Source organism: Acipenser ruthenus, chromosome 8, assembly GCF_902713425.1.
Source record: "Acipenser ruthenus chromosome 8, fAciRut3.2 maternal haplotype, whole genome shotgun sequence".
Classification (NCBI taxonomy): Eukaryota; Metazoa; Chordata; class Actinopteri; order Acipenseriformes; family Acipenseridae; genus Acipenser; species Acipenser ruthenus.
The window spans coordinates 40,595,955-40,621,541 of record NC_081196.1 but is presented as its reverse complement, the minus strand read 5'-3'; the positions used below and the strand labels follow the sequence as shown (position 1 = coordinate 40,621,541).

Below are 25,587 nucleotides of genomic sequence, written 5' to 3'. Positions count from 1 at the left end.
GACAACTCTCTGAAGCAGTGAGGTAATGCACTAACATAAATTCTGAAGAACTGGATGAATGTGTCCTCTACTGATCGCCATAAAAGGGTATATTGTATTTGTAAATTCATGTTTGTTTCAAACAGAAGCCAGCTGGGGTTCAGCCACGCAGAGCCATTAGGGTTAAGTTAAAGTGTATTTATTTAGCAAACAGCCAATCGTAATGTAAACAAGCAGTATTACAAATATGGTACAAACAACATGTTACTATAGTTAAACACAAAAAGCCTCAAAGTTGTTTTAATAATAGTCGTTTGCATGGTACACATCTGGGTATATTCTAGTGACTTGCATGCAGGGTTTGGAGAAAAAATGAAAATGCCTGTGAGATGTAGCACATACTTACTCTGTGTCAAAATGATTTGGCCTTACCATGACAGATTAATTTGTTATCCTAATACTATAACAGCCTGACATGTACAGTATTCTATAATATGCAGTCAGTTGTAGTCACTTGGGTAAGCAAGACTTTGAAAGATGTTTGATATTGTACTACGCATAATACGACTACTACGACTACTACTAATAATAATAGTAATGTACATTTAAATATATTGCTACTGTAGTTTTAAGACTGTTTAAAACGTGCCTCCCAGTGCAAATGTGTATTAAACAGAGCAAATGTGTAGAAAACAAGGAAATGCTTATTAGTCTGTGTATCACATTACGCATGGATTTTTCAATTTTCTTTAGTACATTTGTAAAAATATACCTGTTCTTATTTCTACATGTCCAAAATGTTCTTGTATGCTTTGGAACAATGGAAATTGCACATTTTTTGTTGATAATTGGCTACAAATATATCGTCCCTGCATTGCCAATTGAATGCATCAGTAATGATCATAAATAAAAGCAGAATAAAACCCTCAAATTGAGTTCACATACAGTACCTCCTTATCAGTAAGGAGATCCGAAACTTGTAAAGAGGAAAACCGAGTTTATTGTGACACAGATGACTTGATCTGCAGCTGTGTTGATGGCTGCATGTTGACAGCTCACAGGAATGGTACAGTTCATACGTTAATATACAAGACCATTTTGTGGTCCACACTGGGTTCTGGGTTAAATTTGAATTTATTTTTGGAAGTACTGCTATTACTAGGCTCCACAAGTCATTTTCTGGTAGGAACAGCACTTATAAAAGCGACCACTGAGCAGCGGCAGCAGTAGCACATGTTGTGTTCAGTTACACATATCGCATTACACATATCGTCACGTCGAATCAGTGCTATCATTGTATTGTGGCCTTGCAAAGAAAGACTGGGTACGGACTAGTTTATAGATACCAGAGTCTCAGAGAAACTCAGAGTCACAGTTATTGTTGCATCCCTTTTCTAGAAATAGCATTGAGACTCTCTAACTAATTGTAACAGGAGATCTGTGCTGACTATCTGGCATATCCATGGTTCTGCAGGAAGAGGGCAGCAGTCTCATAAGATCCGCCTGTCAGTCATGGCAATGACACAGAGAGGTGGGGAAGAGGGTGTGTTGACTTTCCCTCTCTGAGTGGCTAAGAGGCGGGCCTTGGGGGATTGCTTGGCCCATAAGAACTGCACTTGGTTGTGCATTCGGGTGGCCGTGATTGGAAACACACAGAGACGCTGGCTGAGAAGGCCAGTGGTTGGAGCGAGCGACCAAAACAGGCAAGCACGGCTGAGGAAAAGAGCCAGCAATAAATAAACCATTTTATTAAACTCTATTGTTATGTACCCAAGGGGACGTGTGTAGGGATAGGGGAACCTTGGCCACCCCAGTGTATAGTGCATAACAGTGTAGGACGGAGATCCCGAGCTGACCGGCTTAGCGGCAGTGGGGGCACTGCGTAAGCAGCACCTTTTCATTTCGCCTTTTGTTTTCATTATTATTTTGAGCGCCTATGAGTGCGCCAGTTTTTTACTGTTTACCAGTATTGGTATTCATGTGGTCCTGTGTACTGTTGCCGGTACTCAGGCCACGGACAACAGCGCCCTCTGCGGGCTAAAAGAAAAACATCAAAAATAATAAAACTGGGCACCAGTGCGGTGTTTTCAAATAAAACTTCTGTCTCCCGTGTGTGTCAGTGAATTGGCCACCACCCTTCCACACTAATGAATTCACTTGGGGAATGTGTATGAATGTTGTGATTTGATATGCTAAAAGCTGCTGTTTGTTGGCAAGAGAACATAATAAATCTAGAACTCTAGTAAAAAGCCACCAGATCCCAAGTTCTCTTGTATCTACAGTAATCAGCTATTTGCTAATTCTGTCAATTTATTATAAGGCTGTAAGGGAGGGAAGTAGGACTTATTCAGTGCATGCTAAAAACTTAAAATTGGTGTCAGTAAATGCAAGTACTACACCAAATTATATTAAAAATGATCTTATCAATATATATATATATAAAAAAAAAAACTATTAATCTTTTGGTTTTGACATGTATAGATGACATTGTAATTGCATACAGATGTGGATAGCATTGGGTTGACTTCACATAAGTAATTTATTAACTGTTGGTTTAGTGCTTCTCATAAAACGTTCCTCGTAAAAGCTAGTAATATGCACAGTTTGCTTCAGCTGTAAGGGTCTGTAACCTTCTTTGTAGAGTTCCAGTAGTTACTTTTGGCTTTCTACCTGAAATGTAAAATGCTCTTCATATTCAATAAAATGATTGTCATGGCGGTTGGTTAAAGAGGGAAAGATACAAAAAGCGTTCCATTTTTTGTTTCTGAACCAGATGCCATGTTTTGAAGTTGTAAACAGTAACGCTTAAAAATAGAAATCTATAAAATGTAGCTCTAAGAAAGGTGTTCCCATATAAGGCCTCTTACTTGTGAATATGGACCTGATGGTGAGCTTAGTCATCAACCTGCAAGAAAAAAACGCAGGAATGGAAGATGGACTGTGTTTTCACTGAATCGTGCAGTACCTTACAGTGGTAAAAGCATAACAATGTGATAAACAATAGACAATTGTTTATTATATATAGTAAGGATTAAATTAAATTTCAAATGATGTAATGCTTTTGGAATGAAACTCAATATCCCAAAAAACACCTGAGGTGCGTGTGTCCTATGTATATAAAAGAATGGCGTGTTTTGCACATCATTTTCATATTGTCAGTAATGTTGCTAGACAGCTATATTTTTTACGGCAATTATCCTTTTTCTCATGAAAAAAACTATAGTGTTCTGTTGTCAGATGACAGAACTATAAACAGATTAAACTCTAATGAGTTGTTTATATCTAAAAACATCTGAATACAGACAGGATTTTGTTTAAAAATATAGACCTAATACTCTGAATGGATTGACATGTGTGCCTCTCAATGTGGCTTGCTGGCCACCTGGCGCCCCTGGGGACTCGAGGTGTGCCCTGCTATCTCCTGGTATAATAATAAAAGTACAGAGCAGCACCCACTTTAACTAGCCTTAAACACGGTTAGCATCTGTAACCTACGAGCTCATCAAAATTGAATTAATGAAAATACCAGTGGGAGTCTTAAGTACAATTAATGTGTACTTATTAACCTTGGAAACTGCCACATTAAGCAATATATATATATATATATATATATATATATATATATATATATATATATATATATATATATATATATATATTGCTTAATGTGGCAGTTTCCACTGGGGTCTGCGTAATGCTTATCAGTTATTTTTTTACTTTTTTACGTTTTCTGAAAATTAAAAAAATCAAATATGGTCACGTGTTTTCATTTTTCCGTTTTTTCGTCCACAATTAAAAAATTGAAAAATTGGAATTTTGGTGAAAATTACCATAACTTTGTTTATTGGTTTCTTAAAAAAAAAAAAAAAAAAATTGTCTGTGGTTCGAAATTACACCTCTTTCTTTTTTTTAACTCCAGTTAAAAAAATGGAAAATGAAACTTGAAAATACTTGCTATTTGTGTCATGAAAGGGTGATAGTCAGCCTGTACCGTAACGGCGGGGGAGACTGTAGATATATGGCAAACAAAAAACAAATAAAATAAATGTACACAAAGTTTTTATTGTTTTTGTTCTATTGTTATTGTTGTTGTTATTATTTCAAATATTATTTTAATTATTGTTTATTATTTAAATATTTTAAACAGTGCGCATGTTCAAACACCTTACTGTATTATTCAGTACAGTATTAATTTTCCGGACGCAGAACCCACATTTACATAAAGAACATAAAGAATATTCGCCAGCTTCTTATTCGGCCAGCTTCTTATTTACATTCCAGCTTCTTATTTGCATACTGCAAATGTAACACAAATTGAATAAGTAACTGGGGTATTTCAGAGGTTAAATCGCTTTGGGTCACTTATTTCAAACCCCTCTACAACCCCCATGTGTATGTGTCCCGGCCCCAAACTGATTTTGAGACATGTCAGTCTGCATATTGTAGTTGCTTTTTTTTGCTTTAATAATAATAATAATAATAATAATAATAATAATAATAATAATAATAATAATAATAATAATAATTAGTATAAATATATACATAATTTATGGAGTATCATCTATCGTCATATTAAGTATAGTGTAATCAACGATACAGTGGCTCTCAAAAGTATTCACCCCCCTTGGACTTTTCCACATTTTATTATGTTACAACATGGAATCAAAATGGATTGAATTAGGAGTTTTTGCCATTGATCAACACAAAAAAGTCCATAGTGTCAAAGTGAAAAATAAAATCTACAAATTGTTCTAAATTAATTACAAATATAAAACAGAAAATAATTGATTGCATAAGTATTCACCCCCTTGAGTCAATATTTGGTAGGCACCTTTGGCAGCAATTACAGCCATGAGTCTATTTGGATAAGTCTCTACCAGCTTTGCACATCTGGACACTGCAATTTTTGTCCATTCTTCTTTGCAAAATTGACAAATTGTTAACTTAATGGTATATAAGAATGCTAGTACCAGCAAATTATAAAGCTGCTGACAATGACCACCACATTCGATACGCAAAAGGCAAAAACAAAAGGTCCCCAAGTGTATAAAAAAAGGATTTAATAGTGAGAGAGTGATTTTTACTGATCTAGGATTTCAGAGACTTATTGGGAGAACTGGAGACTTTTTGTTTAAACTAATTCACAGCCAGGTATGCTTTTATTCAATACGTATTTAATCTGTTTCTGAAGGAAAACAACTTCCATTTTTTTTTGTTGAAACCAGTGTATGTGCAGCTCAGCAGTTTGTGGTTTAACCACACATTAAGTGCTGTTGCAGGAAATTAAATACTGTCACGTTTACTTACTTCAAAAGCCAGTACTGTAATGTACCATTTTTGCTGGGATTCAGTGTGCCCTTTTCTTGGTTTGTCATGAGGAATCACAGTGAGGGTTTGTGTGGAGGTGATCTTTCCTAGGGTCAGATTGTAAACAACCTGGTAAGGTTTAGAAGGGATTATCTGCTGACCTGAGTTAGTGTAACTGTTATTTTAGTTTAAGAGATAAGGATCTTGTTTAGGTGTAAAAGGTCTAGAGTTAATCCCCTCTGTAGGTGCTCATCCCCGCTCTGGTATTCTACACAGTTTCACAGAAAGGTCAGTGTTGTTACCCGATTGACTGTACATTGAATGAGATGACTGTTAACCTTGTTACAAAGTAAATCAAAAATTTAATATGTGTACTAATGTATTTCTGTGCTCATAAAGCATTTGTATACTGCCTGTCTTTTCTGAATATGTACCTTTGTTAATGTGTCATGCCCATAGTACATGTCACTTGGCAGTATGTTTGTGTGCATGTGCAGAGATATCAATTCTAGTTTAAAACAACGATAAGGCAAACAAATCAATCCCCTGCTGTCCTGCAGTCTAGATATAACAATATGTCAAAAAAACTAATCTACTGAACAAAAACGTGTCAAAGGTGCTGTAAAGAAGCACAGCTGTTTGGGTACAGTATTGGTTCAACACCTCTGAGGACACTGAAGACAAGAGAAGGGTTAACATAATTTATGATATTTGAGTCCCTTGATTAAAATTCCAGTTGGAAAGTCATACACATATAGCCACTGGAATTTTAAATGGACACAGAAGCAAACCAGCCAATCACAAGAGGGTGGATTTAGACGGTTCTTCTTCTATAAACAAGTCTGGGGCATTCCTTGACCAGATGTGAAACGCAGGCACTTCCACTGGGAGGAACTACTTTTATTAGTGCAACATTATTATTATTATTATTATTATTATTATTATTATTATTATTATTATTATTATTAAGGATTACATTGAACTGGGGATCTTCAGCTGAGGGGACTTATTTTTTGTACATGTGGAGGTTTATTTTGATTACAAAAGTATGTGCTTGGTGAAGGCCTGATGTGTGTTTCTTTGGCTCTTGAATGAGGCACAGTTCATCATTGTTGACTGCAGTACATTAGCTGTCCATCTGAGCTTCTCTCTTTTTAGAGCCCTGCATAAACGAGGAAACATGTTTCTTCAAAAATTGTCAGCAAACTTTTTCAAGCATGTGATCGTTCCTGCTGCATGCTCCAAAAGCCTTATTACACTGAGTGGTGCTGCACTTATAATTGCACTAAAACTTTGTAAAAGAAGGGGGAAGCACAGGAACAGCAGTCCTGTGGACAAGGGAGTGGATCCTGAATCATGAGGAGAGAGGAGCGTACCATAATCGTTTAATTGAGCTACGTTTAAGTTATCCCAGTTTTGTTTGTATGGATCCAGACACGTTTGAGGAGCTGCTGAGTCTTGTGGAACCACGAATAACCCAGAATGACACTACAATGTGTCAGTGTACATATCAATAAATAAAACAGTTCATTGTAGCAGGATTCCAAACCATGTCATCTTCGGTAGAAGTCACCATCTTGCATAGTCACATGATCGATGACTGATGCTCACATGATTGATGACTGAGTCTATCCTGGTTGGCTAATGGAAAAATGTCTCTTGAAAATGTTTCTCAAAGTAGAACCGTGGTCTACTCTGGGAAACATGGTTCCTTGTTTCTGGAAACATGGAAACATCCAGCATACACCAGGACACTTTTGTCTGGAAACAAGTTTCTGGAAACATGCTTCCTCATGTATAGTGGGCTTTAGAGGTTTTGGTTGCTATGACAATCACAGTGATGGACAATATTTCACCAGTAAGAATGCAAATGATTGTTTTAATGATAATACAAATAACTCAATTTATAAACAATGGCAAGCACACAGACTGTTTGGAAGATCTAATGATGAATAACCTTTAAATAAATGTTTACATTAGTTTAGACTGCTCATGTGTCAGACTTCAAATTCTGCAGCTGTTTGAAGTAACATACAGTGTTTTATGAACTGTCAGATTTTGTAACTCCTCTTGGAACAAATAGTCAACATTTTATTAGGAGATAACACTTACAAACATAACTGATTATATCAAGAGAATATAACATTAATGAAAATCACTGATATACACAGCATTATAATGGAAGTTGTTTATATTTTGTATGATTAGATTTCTATACTACACATTTACTTATGAAACGCCTTGGATATGCTGTTAAATTCAATTATAGCTGCTGACAGCAAAATTAGACCAAAGTGTTTAAGAGGTTTGGATTGTATCACTCAGTGAGTCAAAAACATGGGTTTCTTTCTTTACAGGCTACCCTAATGGACCTGTCTTGAGGGGGATCAGCAAGTAGAGTTTATGGCAAGCCAAGTAAACTATCCACACCCTGTAGATTTGATTTCAATAGTCGATAATAATGGCGACAAATCAGATTGCACCATTTCCAGATGCCTGCATTAGACAGCAAACATCTCATATTAGCGCCTCATGTCACTTTCTGAGGGCACGAGGAGGGTAGGTAAAACAGATAAAGATTCAGAGGCCAGTTTCCAAAATTGATGAAGTAAAGGGGATTGTAATTGAATACAGCTGCAAGTGATAATTCACAGACTGGCTGTAAAGTATTACAGATTTATACCACAGTTTGATTTAATAAGGATAATCTGAACCTAATCCTGAATAATTGGAGATTACAGGTCTAGTAAAAGAACAGTTCTGTAATCCTTTGGCCATTGTTCACTTTCTTCTCATACCTCCAAAAGAAAAGATTACCCTTTGTGTCTTCAGTAATGTTTTTTTTTTCTTACAGACTGACTTCCAATAACAATTTTAACCTAAGATGTAATGGGTGCTTTATATATATATAACTGTCAATATACATATAAACAACCCTGTTTTTCTGATTCTTTCATGACCTCATGTGTAGATCTGTGTGGATGACATTACATTGGAGTGCTACATATTACTCATTGGTTGCTTTGAGAGAATTGGAGAGTTTAAGATATTTATTGAAAAATGTTTTGTTTTGTTATACAAAACTCTCCAAGAAATGAATGAATGAACATGCTTTGTTTATATAATAATATATGTTTAAGTAATAACTCTTGGAAACCATTATTTTTTTCTTTTTTTTTCTTTGTTTTCTAGAACTTGAAATACTGCAGATTAAGGCATGATAGTTTTAAAATCCCAGGGCTGTATTCATTTTAAAATGATTAATATCATAACAGACTTTTATCTCCACCACTGTCTTCTGCTGTCATAAGACTATATTGACATATCAGTTCTTCCATATTTTCAATTCTGCACTCCCATGTGCCCCTGCATTCCAGTTCAAGAGGTCACATGATGGAATGCATAGACACTGAAAACCCGAGGAGCCAAGTTCCTTCTACGAGTTTTACAAGAACACAGAAGCCTCATGCCTCGGCCTTCCTTCTCAGTAACCAATCACTGCTGTTCCAGGGACGCACATGATGCTGTGTTCTTTCATTTGACCTCTTGAAATACAATGCAGGGGCGCAGCATTGCAATATTTGGAAGGAGGGATCAGAAATTTAATTCACTAGAAGTTTATGTTTTATATAGGCAAATGCAAAGGAGGGAGGACTGACTCTGAGGGGTCCACACTTTACCGGATCTGTGGCTAACAGGGGGGATCAGCCCCAAATAGAAGACAGAAACTTAAACTAAGTCATCTTGATACAAAGAGCTTTGAGGGCGGCATTTTCTTCTTGGCCCATATCAAGAGCACAACTACTGAAACTAAAAATGTACTGTACCTTGATTGTGCGCCTAGATGCATTGTGTCAGACAGAAATGAGAAAAATGTAAAAATGTACTGTACCTTGAATTTGAGGCTAGATGCATTGTGTCAAACAGAAATGAGAAAAAAATGTAAATGAGGTTTCAAGTAGCTTTCCAGGGCTTGAGAAGAGTGTGTTTTTTTATGAATGCAGGTTTTTATAGAACAGCAACAGAGTGGGAGAGAGAATAAGAGCACTATAGCAGCTGTGACAACCCTGCCAAACACACCACAGATAATTGGATCTTACAAGGCATTCTGTTTGTTATGAGAAATTCAACACGTGACTGGGGCCATGGTAAGAAGAAGAAAAAAAAAAAACATCCACAAGCCAGTAGAATTCAGAACAGCATCTTCAGCATCTTTGCTTTATCCTATAGTCCCACTGAATAACTTGTCTCTGTCTGCCCAGAGTGTTTACAAGGAAATTATGCACCAGTGGTTTGAGCTGGAACATTAGTAGAGAAGGATGTGAGACTGTATGGTAAGTGGGCATGCTAAATAGTTGCGTTTCATTTTGAAGATATGTTGGTGCTACTGTAGGATAAAACTTGCTGCATTTAGAATGTACCAAATCTAATCACATATGCTGAACAGATGGATGCTGAACTGTGGTTAGGTTGTCATGGTGTTTTGAATAGCAGCATTATATAAATGAACTGGGGAGGCTTGGAATTAAGAAGTACAAAAGCTTTTCAGAACATTCAGAGCACAGATTTTGTTTGTCAACTTTTTCCTAAATTCAATTGATAGTCGACAATATACTCTTTTTAGAAGATAATCTTTTCTGTAGCATTGTACATTCAACCAGGCTTTAACTTATCTATTGGTCAAATAAAAATGCATAGATGTGAAGATTTTTCTCTGCATAGAATCCTGCCTTATCCTTCTATAATCCTTACATATTTCTTGCATGTAGTGCTTGATCCCTGTATGTACCTTTTTAAATATACTGTACTTTAGTGTATTCCTTAAAAGCATGTTATTGGTAGCATTTCTACTGCATCAGTGAATTTAGAATGTGTAGATTTCTTTCCTTTGAAAAGTCTCTATTGGTGCACCCTGAAATTAAGTTGTTTAGCGAGGCAAGTATGCAGAATTACAAGTGGTTTTGAAGACTATTTATTATAGCCCTTGGAACTTTAAAAAGCATAAGGTATTCTGTAATGTAGCTTCACTCATTTTATCGTACTAACCCCCATCTTCCTATATATAAACTGTAGGGACATTGAATTAGAAACTGGTACCAGTTGGGGTTCATGTGGAAGTTTCATTGGTATAAGAATCTCTTACTGGCCAGAGGAGCATAGAGAATATTCTCTGAATGGAAAACCACCTGGAAACCCACCTAAGGTTCACAGAAGACACGTGACGTGAAACCGACCACAAGAATCCTAATTTGTACCAATTCTTTGTAATATCTTACCTCTATAGTATTTCTACCACAGCAAGTAGCCATCTATGATCTTGTTTTGCAAGAGTGGATATATTTTTGGATAATATCCGCAACACTGTAAGTGATCACTGGCTTATCTTTATCAAGACCCTTCCAGTTTATACTACTATTTAAGCTTCTTAAAGATAGACACATATATTGTATAAGCAAAGGTGAAAGGGGCAATGAATTACAGAAATGTGTCTCTAATTCTGTTTACAACACAATACATGCTGTTGATCACAATCTTCTTTATTTTGTAATGTTCTCTGTCTACTGTAACAGGGAGACCAATAAATGTCAAAACTTGGTGGCGTTTCCGAGCAGAGTGGCTTTTATAGATCTGAGTATAATAATCCTCAAAACCTTGCTTTCAAAACAGCTTCATTAGAACAGCTTGTATTGCTTTGTGTCTTACCTCGTAAATCAGGGACACATTTTTATTTATATAAGATACATCAGGTATTTTTATAGAGTAGGCCTATGTACTTAAACGTTTTTTTTTTTTTTTTACATAAAGAAGGAAAACATCAAAAAGAGTGTTTCGAGAATAGGGAATATTGAAATACGTCAAATCTAAATGGCCTCTAATCTCTAGCTATAATAAAAAGTGATAATTTGTGAACCAAAACTTCCTGAGCCTTAAAAGATTAGCTTTGTTAAAATACAAAATGGCTCTTTGCTTCCATAGTTCTGATAGAAACCAATGAATTTCAAATATGTCTCTCTCACACTATTGTTTATAGTAAATATAAAAACTAGCTCTGGAAATGAATGAATATAATAAGAATATAAATGAATGAATAGAATGAATATAAAGCCAGTTTTAAAACAAGCGTGCACATAATGTCATCCAGATTCATCTGTTATATGGAAAGTGTAAATGTTTGCCATTATTATTATTATTATTATTATTATTATTATTATTATTATTATTATTATTATTATTATTAATATTAAGTACTAGTAGTAATATGCATAATAAATGTGGTTTTAGTATTGCTGTTGCTTTATGATTGGTTTGTTTTTAACCTTGTCCATTGAAACCACCTCTCCAAACATACTGTTTTGTTTAAGGGATTCTCTTTCATTCAGCTCAGAGGCCATCAAATCGGCTGTTTTACAACTCTCTGGGATGTTACCTGATGCCTCCGACATTCTTGAACCTATTCCTAATAAGGAAACTTTCCAAAATAACAGTCCAGCTACGAGGTGGTGGAGTTGGAGGTTTTCTTTAACTGGACCATCCCCTTTCTAAACCATTTTTTGTTGTTTCTTCCAATGAAAATCAAATGGATAAAGCAGTGCCCTTTCTTTTACATACAAAGAGAGATGCTTCAGAGGCCAATTTAGAAATGTCTGTGTGTGACTTACAGGATATTTAAGATACCGAAGAAGAGTCTGGGTTGCATGGATTTATTTTGGCAGATAAGGTTTTAGCTGAGACAGCTGGGTTATTTATCAAGTACCTGGAGTGCGGATTGATGACTGCTTTGCATGTAAACTGGAGAGTTCATTTTTTATCACAGTTTGTGATGAAGCTGGGGGACTGGTGGGAGATAAAAAATATCTAGTTAATGGGTAAGAAAAACAATTTATATTTCTGAAATGATGTGTTTGAAAAAAAAGCTGAGCTATTGAGGAGTGTTGGTTGTTTGTTGTTGTTATTATTATTATTATTATTATTATTATTATTATTATTATTATTATTATTATTATGTATTTGTTTATTTATTTGGCAGACACCTTTATCTATTTGCAGTACAAAAAAAATCAAGCAAATAGAAAGCCTTACAATTTATTTGGATAGCTAACTAATAATTACATTTTCTGCATTGTTATGTTTTTTGTTTTTTCTATAAGATAACCACACTTGAGTATGTTACGCAGAATAATATTACAATGTAGAGTAATTTGCAAAAAAGGAATGTTCCATTAAGTGCTTTGAATGTTGAGATTTACATTCTTTACAAGAGGTCAAGATAGAGAGATCTAAACACTGCCACTGTTTACATTTTAAAATAAGACCGAACCTGGAATTTTACTAACTTTTAAAAATATATACGCATAGACACTGTTAGAGGTGTTGTTTTTCACAAAGTTCCCTTCTTGTAACGACTTAAACGACAGTGTTGTTTAAATCTGACCGCAGATAGACCCCAATGTTTTTCAATATCATGAGATTGAGATGCAATCTTGTTTGTGTGATGGTTTATTTTTCCATTCAGATTTTTTATTTGTTCTGCATGTACCAAGGACAAGATGCACAAAGCAATAAATCAAAGCTGATCATGTCAATATGGAAAACGCAGGAGGACAGTTTTCCTTGGTTGGGCCAATTGTTCATAAAAAAAAGACTTTGCTCCCCTGTTTCACCAGCTAGAAAATCCACAAGTCCCTTAAGAATCAGCGTCAGTAGGATTAGGAAAGGGAGTAGGTCTGAATAGGTCTAAAACTTTTTTTTTTTGTGATCAATTTTTTATTTATTTAATTAAAGAAAACAATACAATGCACAAAACAATTAGAACCACCCCATCCAACCCGCCCCGCCCACCCCAAGAAGGACCCTAGAAGCAGAATTCAGTCAATAACAGGTGAAGGTCTGTCCAGGAAGGTCTTGATAAAGTCTGAAGCCGACTCCCAGGCCCGCACAGTCCCCTCCCCGGCCCCATGGATCCGAGCGGTGGAAAGCTCCAAATGAACAATGTCGAGGAAAGAGAGAATCCATTGACGCCAGGGAAGGGAGTGGGGGGGCTGCCAGTGAAGCTATCATTTTTTTAGCTGCAGTGATGCCGGCTAACCAGAACCGTTTTTGATTAACAGAAAGATCAAGTGAAGAGTCATCATCTAATAATAATATTTTAGGTGAACAAGGAATCTCACTATCAAGAATAACAGATAGGGTTGTAGCGACCTGCTTCCAAAACACAAGCACATCAGGACATTCCCAGACCATATGTAAGAATGTACCTACGGTACCCTGGAGACAGAGCATGCAGAGGGGAGTAGGGGCCAGTTTCATATGACATCTTTTGCGAGGGGTTAAGTATGTTCTATGAAGAAAGTTGAAGCGGATAAGCTGATGATTAGGATTCTTAGAAGCTGTCCTTAAATTATTCCATACTGTGACCCAAGATATTTCTTTATCTACAAAGGATAAGTCCCTTTTCCAAACAGTATTAATCACCAAAGGTTTGTATGATGCCTGGAGAAGGAGGGTATAAAGTGTGGTCACCAAGCCCTTTGATTTTCCCCCCTTAACTAGAATATTGTGTAATATGTGTGAAGGCAGCTCGGTACCCCAAGGCACCCCATAGGCACGCATTGTGGAACGTAGACGTAAATAAAAAAAATAGGAAGATTTTGGTACATCAAATTGTAGCTGTAAATCTTGGAACACACAAAGGTACTTATCCCTACAAATGTCTGAGAGAGTGTGTATTCCCCTGTCCCTCCATTGTGGAAAGGAAAACGGGCGACCGCCTGATAAAAGTTTATAATTATGAAAAATAGGAATATGTGAGTGCCATTTTGAACTGAATTTTGGTGTGCTTTTCAACTGTGCGCCACACAGAAATTAGATTATAGAGAGATTATAGGGTCAAAACGCAATTTTCAATGTTTGAGAGGAACAGCTGAGTAAACCAAATCTTGAAGTCTATGCGGAAATACCAATTTTTCCTCGATTGGTCGCCAGGACACATGAACATTGGAGTCCAGCCAAGATGCAATTGGACGAAGTACAAATGACCAAAAATAATACTTAAAATTCTAAAACTTTTTTGAAGAGACATTTCAAAATAAATCTAATGAAACAACAATTGAACACATCTCAATTCTACCAGAAGGACACCAAACTTGTTTCTTGCTAATTCCTTGTAAAATTTATACTGTGTTTTTCCTTGTTAGAAAAAAAGGATTATACCCTTTATAGTGGAGACAGATGATTACATCTGGCCCTAAATTCTAAGCCTTATTGCATACAATATATTTTCATACAATATATTTGCATACAATATATTTTCATTCCACCCTGACTAGCCCCCAAACAGTGTTCACTGGTTAATACGTTAAATGGCCATGACACCTGTAATAGATATAGACATACATTGTTCAGATCCTAAAAACAGACAAATATTAGCTGCAACATTTTACAGTATTCTTCATTTCCATATATGAATATGATTTTAGTGTTGGATTTTTTTTAAAACACATTCTAGCCTCAACTGTTTTTTTCCCCAGAAAACTTGGCTCAACTGTATCGGCTGAATAAGCGTATTCAATATTAGAAACAGTGTAAAAAAAATAAAATAATAATGTGGCAGTTAAAAGATTGTGAAACTTGAGTGTTTTGATTGCTGGGACTACAGGGATATCAACATTGTGAGAACACTGGAAACTCAGTACAAGTGGAAGACTTGGGTTTTGTTCACAAAAACACTTTTCAGCTGTTTCAGTGCATTGAAATGTCATTTAACATTTCATTCTGCTTAAATAAGAAAGCAGTATTTACTTAAAACATCAACTAACCTTAACCAGACTGCTCATAAATCACCTTTGTGTTGACACCTGATGCCAGCATGTTTATCAGGTGTAAATACAGTTTATTTTTAAATGCTGTCACTACAGTGTCCGGTCAAACAGGACCTGTACTTCAAAAGAAATGCAGTGCTTGCACCTTAGCTGGAGTCTCCTGAGTAAAATATCAATAAAACAGGAATTCTCATGAAAAGCAACCTATTGAAAAACAGCACAGATTTTCTCTAGTTAAAGAAAGTTGTAACAGCAGCAAATACATGAAACAATTTCTGTTACCCGAACACACCAAAAAAAAATTACCTGAGTGACATTTAAAAAAACTTTTGGAATGACTTAAGATAGAACATCCACATGTGGCGTGTTATGGTTATTGTCTCAGATTTGAAAGGTTTTAGCTGCATTACCAAGTGTTATTGGAGACTTTAATGGTATTCAGGTTGCTAAGTACGTGCCACCGTTGAAGAATAAATGATTGTTCTGAAATAGGAAGCAACTGCATTCCATTAAAGTGTTTTTCACAAATGATTCTATGATTCCTACATTTAAGCATAGATGTTTAGTTTGTTCTTATTTTTTTCAAGTTTAGCTTTGACATAAGTATGTGGCTAATTGGATTCTGCTTTTTGAATGAGACTTAATGTTGTCAAGATATTACTGTTTTGCCTGGTTAGATCTGTATTAGTAAAATGAGACAATACAGAATTTAATGCAAACAGCAACAGGTGACAATTTATAGTTAATCATATTTCTCCTTAAGTGTCTATAGAGCTGTATATAAGTGCTGGAGGGATCTAGCTTATTAGAAGCTAAGCCATTTTATTGCTGATATTTCCATGAACACTATAGATGAAAAGTTCTTGCTGCTTCCTGGTACCTGATCACTTCCTGTTTGTTCAAACTGAATCCACTGGTCAAGCTGCAATCCGACCATGTGACCTACAACAAAGGTACCAGAATGCATCAGTTTATCTATAGAGTTTTGCATGAAAACAAAAAAGTGAAGAGCGAAAAGAATCTGCACAATAAAAGAAAGGCCAATAGTAATCCTAATAAAGCTACCAAGAGGTAATGTTGAATTGAAAGCATTGGTTAACACTCCATTAAGAGGCAATCCTGACCAGGCTCTTTGCAGACAGGAAGCAGGCTCGTTTATTGAGCTGGCAGTGCTGATATGATTAAGTTGACATTGTCGGTAAACATGAAAGTGCACACCTGTTTGGTTTATAAATAGAAAATAAATGTTAGTACAGAAAAACGTTTTGTGTCCAAGCCGCTACAGTTCAGATGTGATGCGATAATATGTGAGGCAATTCTACTAAAATAATAGAACCTATACTTCTGATAAGAACCTTTCAAACAACAGGACATATGACAGACGATACCAGAGCATTGCAATATTTACAATATTTGCCAGCAGACCCGGCACATATTGGAGACCGTCGATTATTTGAGACCAGCGTTTATATTAGATCACTAGCTTCACATGCTTCATGCGGTCATTGAGAAGCCGCTAACACACAGCCTTGTAGCAACATCGTAACTCAATTTAAACATTCAGCAACTTTGTTAAAAGGTTGTGTGTCAGTGGGAACTAAGTAACAGTTTTGTTTTATAACAAAATCACATTGTACACCCTCAAGTATAAAGCGAAAGTATTATTACAGTCTTTTTATATGCACTGGTTAACAAGGATACGGTATGCAAAACGTTGGACAATGAACAAGCAGAAGTACAATTTTGTATTTAAAAATTGAATTATATCTACCACTGTTAATGTATGCTTACTTACTGTAGCATCACTGCTTCCTAACAAGTTAGGACGAAATGCAATTTTAGAAAAATGAATGCAATGAGGTATTACATTTAGAAAATGAGCATTTACTGTGCAGTGACTTTATACGTTAGGAAATCCCGTTGCCCACAGCCAGTATTCAGACCCTTCAGACACATCAAACACAAGAATATCTTGGTCTATAATGGTCAGTGGTACTTTAAGTTGGTTTGTCGGAATCATTGTTTTCATTCTGTACTTGCGGTTATTTTTAATACTTTCACGTACTGTAGTACTAATTATAACAAACTTTAGAGGATTCATTGGCAAAGTCATAGATCTGATTGTTGAAAGACAATACTTCAAATTTAGAGTGAAGAACAAGAGGGAGTGAAAGTGGAGTAAAATTAAGTTTAGAACACAAGGTAGGAAGCACTTTTTTACGCAAGTATACAAGCATGGAATAGCCAGGCGAAGTAGTAGGATCTAAAACACTGGAAACATTTTAAAATAAAAAGACTGTGTTTTTAACTTAGTTCCCCTCAGTAGGGGAAAATGGTGTGCTAACAAGGGATGAGCCTTTATGGGCCGAATAGCCTTTTCTCGTTCTCAAACTTTTCTTATGTTCTTCTTATGTTCTTGTGATAATCATTATTACTGTAGTAAATTAAGGTTTACATACACTTACTGTATGTTATGTTTGCATATCTTTTTCTTTGTCTGAATTACCCTCATGTCTGCTTTTGAACTGATGATTGGTAAAAGATTGGTAAAAGACAAAATATTTTGCCTCTGTGGTCAGATACACTATAGAACTTGAATGTTTAAATTCAATTTTTACATTTTATATTTATATTTGAGGAGATTGATTGGTCGATGTTTTTGAAATAATTAAATAATAATGTATCGTCAAGGGGGAAAGAGATGGTTTGCCTTGACGATACATTAATTAAATACATAATGTCAGTGATTGTTCTAATTATGAATTGTATAAGCTGTTGTTTATATTGACTGTTGTTTTTAATTGGTAATTATGCAGTGATTTAAATCACCTATGTAATGTAGGTAGGGTTAAACACTCTATACACACTGAGGACGGGTGGTAGGACCGAAATATGTTCGTGTTTTTTAATATGTTTGTTTTAAATTAAATAAAAATAAAGATATTTTGAGTGCAGACTTTTTTTTCCCATCACAATGCCACAGATTACTACAAGAAACAATGCAACAAAAGCAACTGATTTACTACAGCCTTTAAAGCTATTGTATAAAAACAAGTCTCCATTTTAGAATTGTTGAAGTTATTTATCAAACTATGGTCTGCTTAAATTAAGTTCCTTATACAAGTGAATTATGTGTTATCAGCTGAAGAGGATTGTTTACTGTCAGTACTGTCTATTAATTGTCTCTCTTTTGTTTTAATCATAGGGTGACTTTACCTGGAACAGCATGTCAGGGCGAAGCGTGAGACTAAAGCCAGTGCCCATTCAGAGTCTCTCCGAGCTGGAAAGAGTAAGACTACAGGAGGTGGCATTCAATCGTTTGCTGCAGGAGTATGACCTGGGCTGCCAGATAACTATTCCCAGAGGTAACCACATAGTCTAAAATGTCAACTTAAAGTACTGCAAGAATGAGACAGGGCCCTTTAAAACCCCTCATTAATTGAAAATAATATTCCTTTTACAATATTCCCAGGGACATGGCCATCTGAGAATATTCCTGGAATTCTATATACTTTCAGCAGAAGTTGTCTGTGTGGGCAGTTACACTTCATAGAAATGCAACTGAGATAGGCTGCTGAATAATTCAATTTTGATTTGTTTACAACTGTCACTGTTTTTGTTTGATAGTTTTTTAGGTCAAAGGTTGTGCCTAATTGTGAAAATAGGTGGTTTTCTATTTTGAGCTGTTGCAAGGTGTACGTCCTCCTGAACTTCAGGCCAATTGTCCTGTAATTTTGCCAGATATTTTTACAATAATGTCTTCCAGATCGTGGACCTAATTTTACATTGCATAATGGTTACATTAATCGTGTCACCTCCAGCAGTTTCCAACAGTCTGTCCCTAACCATACAGCAACAACAACCGCATTTACCACACCACATTTTGTACAAAATGGTCCCCTGATGACAATGGTTTTAACTAGGCTTGCTACTTTTCGATATTAATCGGCAAATATGAGATAAATATATATAGGATAAACATCGGTAAAACCACTCGCTATTTTTTATTTTCTTACCAAAAGAATTCACAACCCACTACTCCACAGACGCAGAAATTCTCCAAACCCATGGTAATACAGTGATAAACAACAATGAAACAATACAACCTTCTCAATCAATAACAGTTTGGTTGGGGGCCTGCTCCAGACTGGGTCCCATTGCCCAAACCCTCAGCCACTGGTGCTGGTGAGTGCAGAGATGGGGGTGCACTGTCCTGGCACCCTGTGCTGTGTTCCCAGAAAGCCTTGTGCCTGACTGCAGCTACCTTGGCAGGGTCTGTGGCAATGCCATTAGCTTCAATGACATGCCCGAGGAAGTGTGCATCTTCACGGAATAAATTGCCCCAGGTACAGTTTCAGACCTACCTCCCAGATACGCTCAAACACAGTCTGTAGGTTCTTCAACGCATCTGAGAAGGTGGCGGCATGTACCATCAGGGCATCGAGGTACACAACACAAGCGGCTCAGGGAATTGCAGTCTGAACGGTGAATTGCCACAGACCCTGGCCAATGGAGAACGCCGTCTTCAGCCGTGCTTCTGTGGCCAGCTTGACCTGCCTGTATCCTCTGCGCAAATAGAGAGAGCTGAACCAACGAGAGCCTGTGATCTTATCCAGGGCCTCGTCGATTCGGTGGAGGGGGTACAAGTCTTTCCGGGTCATCACATTGAGCTTTCTGTAGTCCACATAGAAGCGCAGTGACCCATCCTTATTCTTTGACAGCACAGCCGGTGTGGCCCACGGGCTGGCTGATGGTTCAATCATCTCTCTATCGGATAAGAGCCTCCGCCGCCACAAGCTTTACCAGGTGTAATCGGTGCGGCTGCTCCTGGACTGCGGCCACATTTCCTGTGTTAATGCTGTGCCTGACCAGGCTGGTACAACTGGGGTCCTCCACTGTGGCTGCAAATATGTTTTTGTACCCCCTCAGCACCTCCCATAGCTGGTCCTGCTGGCCCCAGGACAAGCCCTCCCAACTCCACCGCAACAGTGCCTCCACCGCATTTTCGGCTGTCGAGGCAACTGGGGATTTAGCAGTCCTTTCCCCCAGTGGCAGGATGGCCTTCTTGCGGCAGGGGTGCTGTGGGATGTGGAGTGTGGGAGGTTATGGCTCTCGCTGGCTCTGGTGGATGGGACACCCTGGGTGAAGACGCAGCGCTGTCAGTTGTTTTGGAAGGGACCAGGTTTTGCCCCTCTGTCTCCTGCGGGCCCTGATCTCTTCGGACAATGTGATGGTGTGGCGCCAGCGTGGCTGGTCTCCCCCTCCTTCTCCTGGCCCAGGATCAGTCTTGGGCAGCTCTGTCAGTCTTGGGCAGTGTCCACTCCGATTGCCTTCCACTATGACTTGCAGGGGGGACCATGGGCCGCACGATGGAGATGGTGGAGCCAGTATCCACCAGGGCTTTGCACTGGACCCTGCTGACTATGCAGGGTGCATACAGGCTGCTGCCCTGGCCATTATGGCCCAGCATTGCCACCGTGTCCTCTTCAGCAGGTATCTGGATAGGGGAAGGTGTGGGGCACCGCAGCAAAGTGATCCTCTTCCTCCATCGCAAGGCAGACCATACTGGTGGCCTCGCTCACCCTCCTTGCACACAGCCTTGACCCGTTCAGCGTGGGTCAGGGGCCTGCTCCAGGGAGGTTGCCGTGGCAAGCCGGATCTGCTGGGGGAGCTGGCTTGGTGTCAGGCCACTCATGGCCAAGTCCTCTTGGATGCCTGTTGGGTTTTTAGGGTACCCCTGCCGTCACAGGTACAAGACATCGGCTGCGAGGTTTTTCTTAAGCCACCCTTTTGCGAGTGGCCAGGCTGGTGGCCGGCTCCACTTTTCCGAACCTGATTAAAAAATAACAAAATTCCCATTTACAGAGAATTACAACCAATAAATACAGCATATTTATTTTAAAATCTATATAACGTATGCTATCCAGTTGAGGTACTGTACCATATATTTTTTTTTAAAAATTACTATTTATCCTTTTTAATTATAGTTGATGTAATTGGTGTTCACATTGCAGTAGTTGTGACTAATGTGTGCCATGCCTACTTTCTGAGTCATGAATCACTTATATATTGCATGTCTTGGCAAATAACTGCCAGTAGAAAGGAAACAGTTGCTTTCAAATGCGCTTTAGTTAATTTAGAATTGGAAGTGGAGTCTGCAGAAACAGGGCCATCTGACCCTCTTGCAACATCAGTTATTCAAGACATATGGATGGTGTTCCACAAATAGCACATGAATAAAAAATAAACTTCACCAATGAAAATCCTAGAGCAGCTCACCCTAAACTCTGATTCATAAACAATTTAATCACTCCTTTTTCGAGTAAAAATGGCATTAAAGGAATGTAAGCAGAGGTCAGAAGTGTTTGTTCCCTTTAATAATATCACTTATTAAAATAAAATAATGAAAGAAAAGGGTCTGCAATATATCACGTTTTAGGATGGCAGTCCAGCATGAGGGTGACTCATATACTCAGATTTAATCCTAGCTGAGATCAGATTTCTGCTCATTCTGCACGTTACCCAAACTGTTTTGAAGACGAGATGCGTAAATAATGTTTACGGGTTTTTAAATTGTTTGACCTGGTTATTAACATATTAGTGTCTATTAAATTGATATAAAGCACTGGATCTAAATACAGCTACCGATTAAATAATTAAAATAGCTCCTTCCCAGATGTGTTCTATTATTATTTTGAATATATCCCATTATCTGAATTAAAGCTAATTGATTGAACATAGGAAGACTTTTAGTGACGAAGCAAAGAATTTGCAGAATAACTTTGTGAAATATACTGATATACAGTAGAGTAACATTACAGTATATGCCAGGATGAACTCAATAAAAAATAAAAAATAAATCTCCTGGTTTGAGTACACCAAACAACAGCAAATCCTAGTTGTGGGTGTTGGTTTACTCCGGCATAAGGTTATCCAACTGTGGAGATTCAGTCGAAAATCCAGTGGTGTGTTCAGTGGGTGTCCTCCTCCTTTATATCTGAAAGATTTATTGAGCTGCATGTTCCTGCAGTGCATTCCATTCGGGTCTAATTTATAATCTGATTAGAAGTTCAGTGAGGTTAATTTTGGCTAGAAATACATGTTCTGTAAGTGGTAAAGTTGCTCATCCACGATAACATAACATGCCTATTTGTAAAACACTTAGAACCAGTAGATTCTTGGTGGAAGGTAATGTTGGTATGACTGTGTGTGTCCTGTGCAATTTAATAATGGTTGTCCTGAATATTTGTTCATCTTCTGCAAATATTTGTATCCCAAGACAGGGCTCTAAATTGGCAACAAAAAGAACAAGGCCAAAATGGCCTACAGTTCAATAAATTTGTAGAGGGCACTGATGCCTTTACACTTAAGTCAAGACAAAAGTGTAGGATTCATATATACAGCTAATTATTGACCACAGAAAGAAACAACACAGTTTTACTTAATAATAACAATTTATTGATTCCGATTTTTTTTTTTTTTTATCAACCAGAAGCCCAGAAGCCTACAGCTATGGCCAAAAGTTTTGCATCACCAAGAATTTTAAGATCGAGACATAATACAAAAAAAATAAAAATAAATAAAAAACCTATATGAATTTAATTTAGATGTTTTATTTAACATCATGTAATCAAAGAAACTACAAAATTATACTGTAAATGTCTACAGGAAGCCATTAGTAGTACAGTATTTCATGTTAGATTTCGAAATGTCACTGTGACACGGTGGCTGGGTGGTGACTAAGAACTAAAAACACTGACACCAAGTACTGCAGTTAAAGGCGGCGTGCACCGTTTTATTTTTAAATAAATAAAAAGTTCAAACACAAAAAGACTTGCTTACAGAGCGAAAATAAAAGGTTTAAAATAAAACATATCACAAACACAAAATAATAAATACAGGTCAGGCTGGGCAGTCGCTGTCACTGTTCCTGTATACTTTTAAAGTTTCGTTTTCTCTCTCCTTGCTCTCTCCACTCTCCTAATACACCCCACCTGGAACATGGAGAGCTGCAGGCTTTTTATACCGTGGCCGAGGAGTTTAACTAGCTGGCAATTATTCTATTACCCCTCGGCCACAATCTGCACGAGTTTAATTATTCCTGGCAGAGGACCAGCACCAATCTCGCCTCTGCCAGAACACGTTTTAAAATAAAAACAATAACAAACACACGGCACTTCACCGTCATATTTAAATACAAAATAAATCATAAAACAAAACAAATACAAAATAACACACTGCACAAGGGTGGAGGTGGAAACCCCGTTCTAAAAATAAATAAACAATAACTGTACAGGGCTCCTCGCCCTGTTACAGTCACATTTTTAAATTTGTCAGTATTTCGTTAAGTACCATGGAAAACTACAAAGCAGTATGTAATTCAATATATTAATGTAACATTATTCAGCAGGTTTCATTCGATTTTATGAAGCAAAATTAGTTCAGTCTATAGGGTGATGCCAGACTTTGTCTAGAGCTGTAGATTCGAGCCTGCGAGGACACAACTCCCTGCGCTGACGCCAGGCATTGGCTTTTATCACTAATCCAGGGTACCATTTTTGTTCAATTTTAATAACATACATTCTACTCAGTTTAACATAAACTCAGAAGTCTCGTTCCCACATGTAACATATAAAACCACTGTGTTGCATTTATGGATAAAGCTACCAACTTTCCGAAGCCTAAATCTGCAAATTATTAGCAAATACTGTACAGGTTACCCAGTGTTCTTTCAATGAAAACTCTTCCTCACCTTCCTCAGCTAATATTTTTGTGTGGAGCTTGTCAACACTTCCAGAAAACAGAATGCAAGTAGGCGGAAATTTTTTGGGTTTTTTTTTTTGGAAAGTTGTAACAGCAGTGTGTGCTGAAGTCAACTAATATTTACTCTCTCTAGTTGTTTTTCAGTATGTTATTCTATATCTGAACTCTGATATAAAATACATAATAATGCATTTTACTGTTGGAATTTCATAAAAGACTTTTGTATCATCATTTTAGAAAAGGTATAACACTTAGAACTGATTAATTTCTTTCAGTTTGGGGGCAACATTAAAAACCTGCTTGGAAATAAGGGGATAACGGCAATTGAAGCATATTCAAGTTACCGTATTCCTTCGAATTTAAGACACACTTTTGAGCCATTTTTTGCTTCTCAAAAATAGTACAGTAGTACAGTAGTGATGCATGTATTACAATTGTCAACAAAAGCCATGACTACCTGAGTACACAAACAGCAACGTAACTGACTGCTGAGAAAAGATGAACAAAGATGTCCTAGCCCGACTACACAAGCAGCAATATATATATATATATATATATATATATATATATATATATATATATATATATATATATATATATATATCTGTATGTTGAGGATCGGTCAATAAAAAACTGGTTGGTAAACAAAGTAATTAATGTAAAGTGCTTGAGATCAAAACAAGTTGGGTTAAATAATGCACTTTGTAAATAATAACTGTGTGATAAATAAGGGAAAGTAAAAATAAATAAGTTCAGTTTAAAATAAATACTTTTTATTTTGCAGAGACAATACATGGGTACATTAGGGCCATGTGGAAGCTACATGAGTCAGGGTTGGCTTCAGTTCAAATTAATTAATTATTCAATTTAATGTCTTGTCAATTGTCTTTAACGATGTCATTGATTAGCATTTAAAAACTCAGTGTTTGTAAGTGTTGGTTGAGGGAGAATGTGAGGAGTTTAGTTGGTGACTGGGACAGTGAATGGAGGAAATTAATTGTTATTGATTTACTGGTAAACAAACATTGAAACAGGTATTTGGATCACGGCTTTGCATTGTGATTTGGTTTTGATGACGAGGGAACAGGCTTAGCCTGCCTCGTATTTAGATAGCATCAACACCTGTTTAGATAGGGCCCAAGAAAGGGTTAGGCTTTTGTTTTATTTCTATTTATTTTGTGTATTTTAAATAGTAAACACACGCTACAGCGTTTCACCGCATTCTGGCTGTCAAGTCTTTGTGATCTGTGAAAGATCTGCGATTAGAAGGCAATCCATCACAATATATATATATATATATACAGCTCTGGAAAAAATTAAGAGACCACTGCAAAATTATCAGTTTCTCTGGTTTTACTATTTATACGTATGTGTTTGGGTAAAATGAACATTTTTGTTTTATTCTATAAACTACTGACAACATTTCTCCCCAAATTCCAAATAAAAATATTGTCATTTAGAGAATTTATTTGCAGAAAATGACAACTGGTCAAAATAACAAAAAAGATGCAGTGTTGTCAGACCTCGAATAATGCAAAGAAAATAAGTTCATATTCATTTTTAAACAACACAATACTAATGTTTTAACTTAGGAAGAGTTCAGAAATCAATATTTGGTGGAATAACCCTGATTTTCAAGCACAGCTTTCATGCGTCTTGGCATGCTCTCCACCAGTCTTTCACATTGATGTTGGGTGACTTTATGCCACTCCTGGCACAA

The 25,587-nt window shown here is 36.9% G+C and overlaps 1 protein-coding gene across 6 annotated transcripts in view; it reads left to right on the top strand.

Moving 5' to 3' along the window:
- Nucleotides 1–25,587, top strand: part of LOC117407327 (rho GTPase-activating protein 6-like) — a 196,087-nt gene that overhangs the window by 136,187 nt on the left and 34,313 nt on the right. For 4 of the 6 annotated variants that reach the window (XM_034012217.3, XM_034012216.3, XM_034012219.3 and 1 more), the window contains exon 2: nucleotides 18,310–18,469. In XM_034012217.3, the coding sequence (XP_033868108.3) occupies nucleotides 18,310–18,469 (160 nt within the window). Of the gene's footprint in view, nucleotides 1–9,285; nucleotides 9,621–11,891; nucleotides 12,153–18,309; nucleotides 18,470–25,587 lie in introns of those variants that run through there. The other 2 variants (XM_034012220.3, XM_059028979.1) reach the window with 2 other exon arrangements.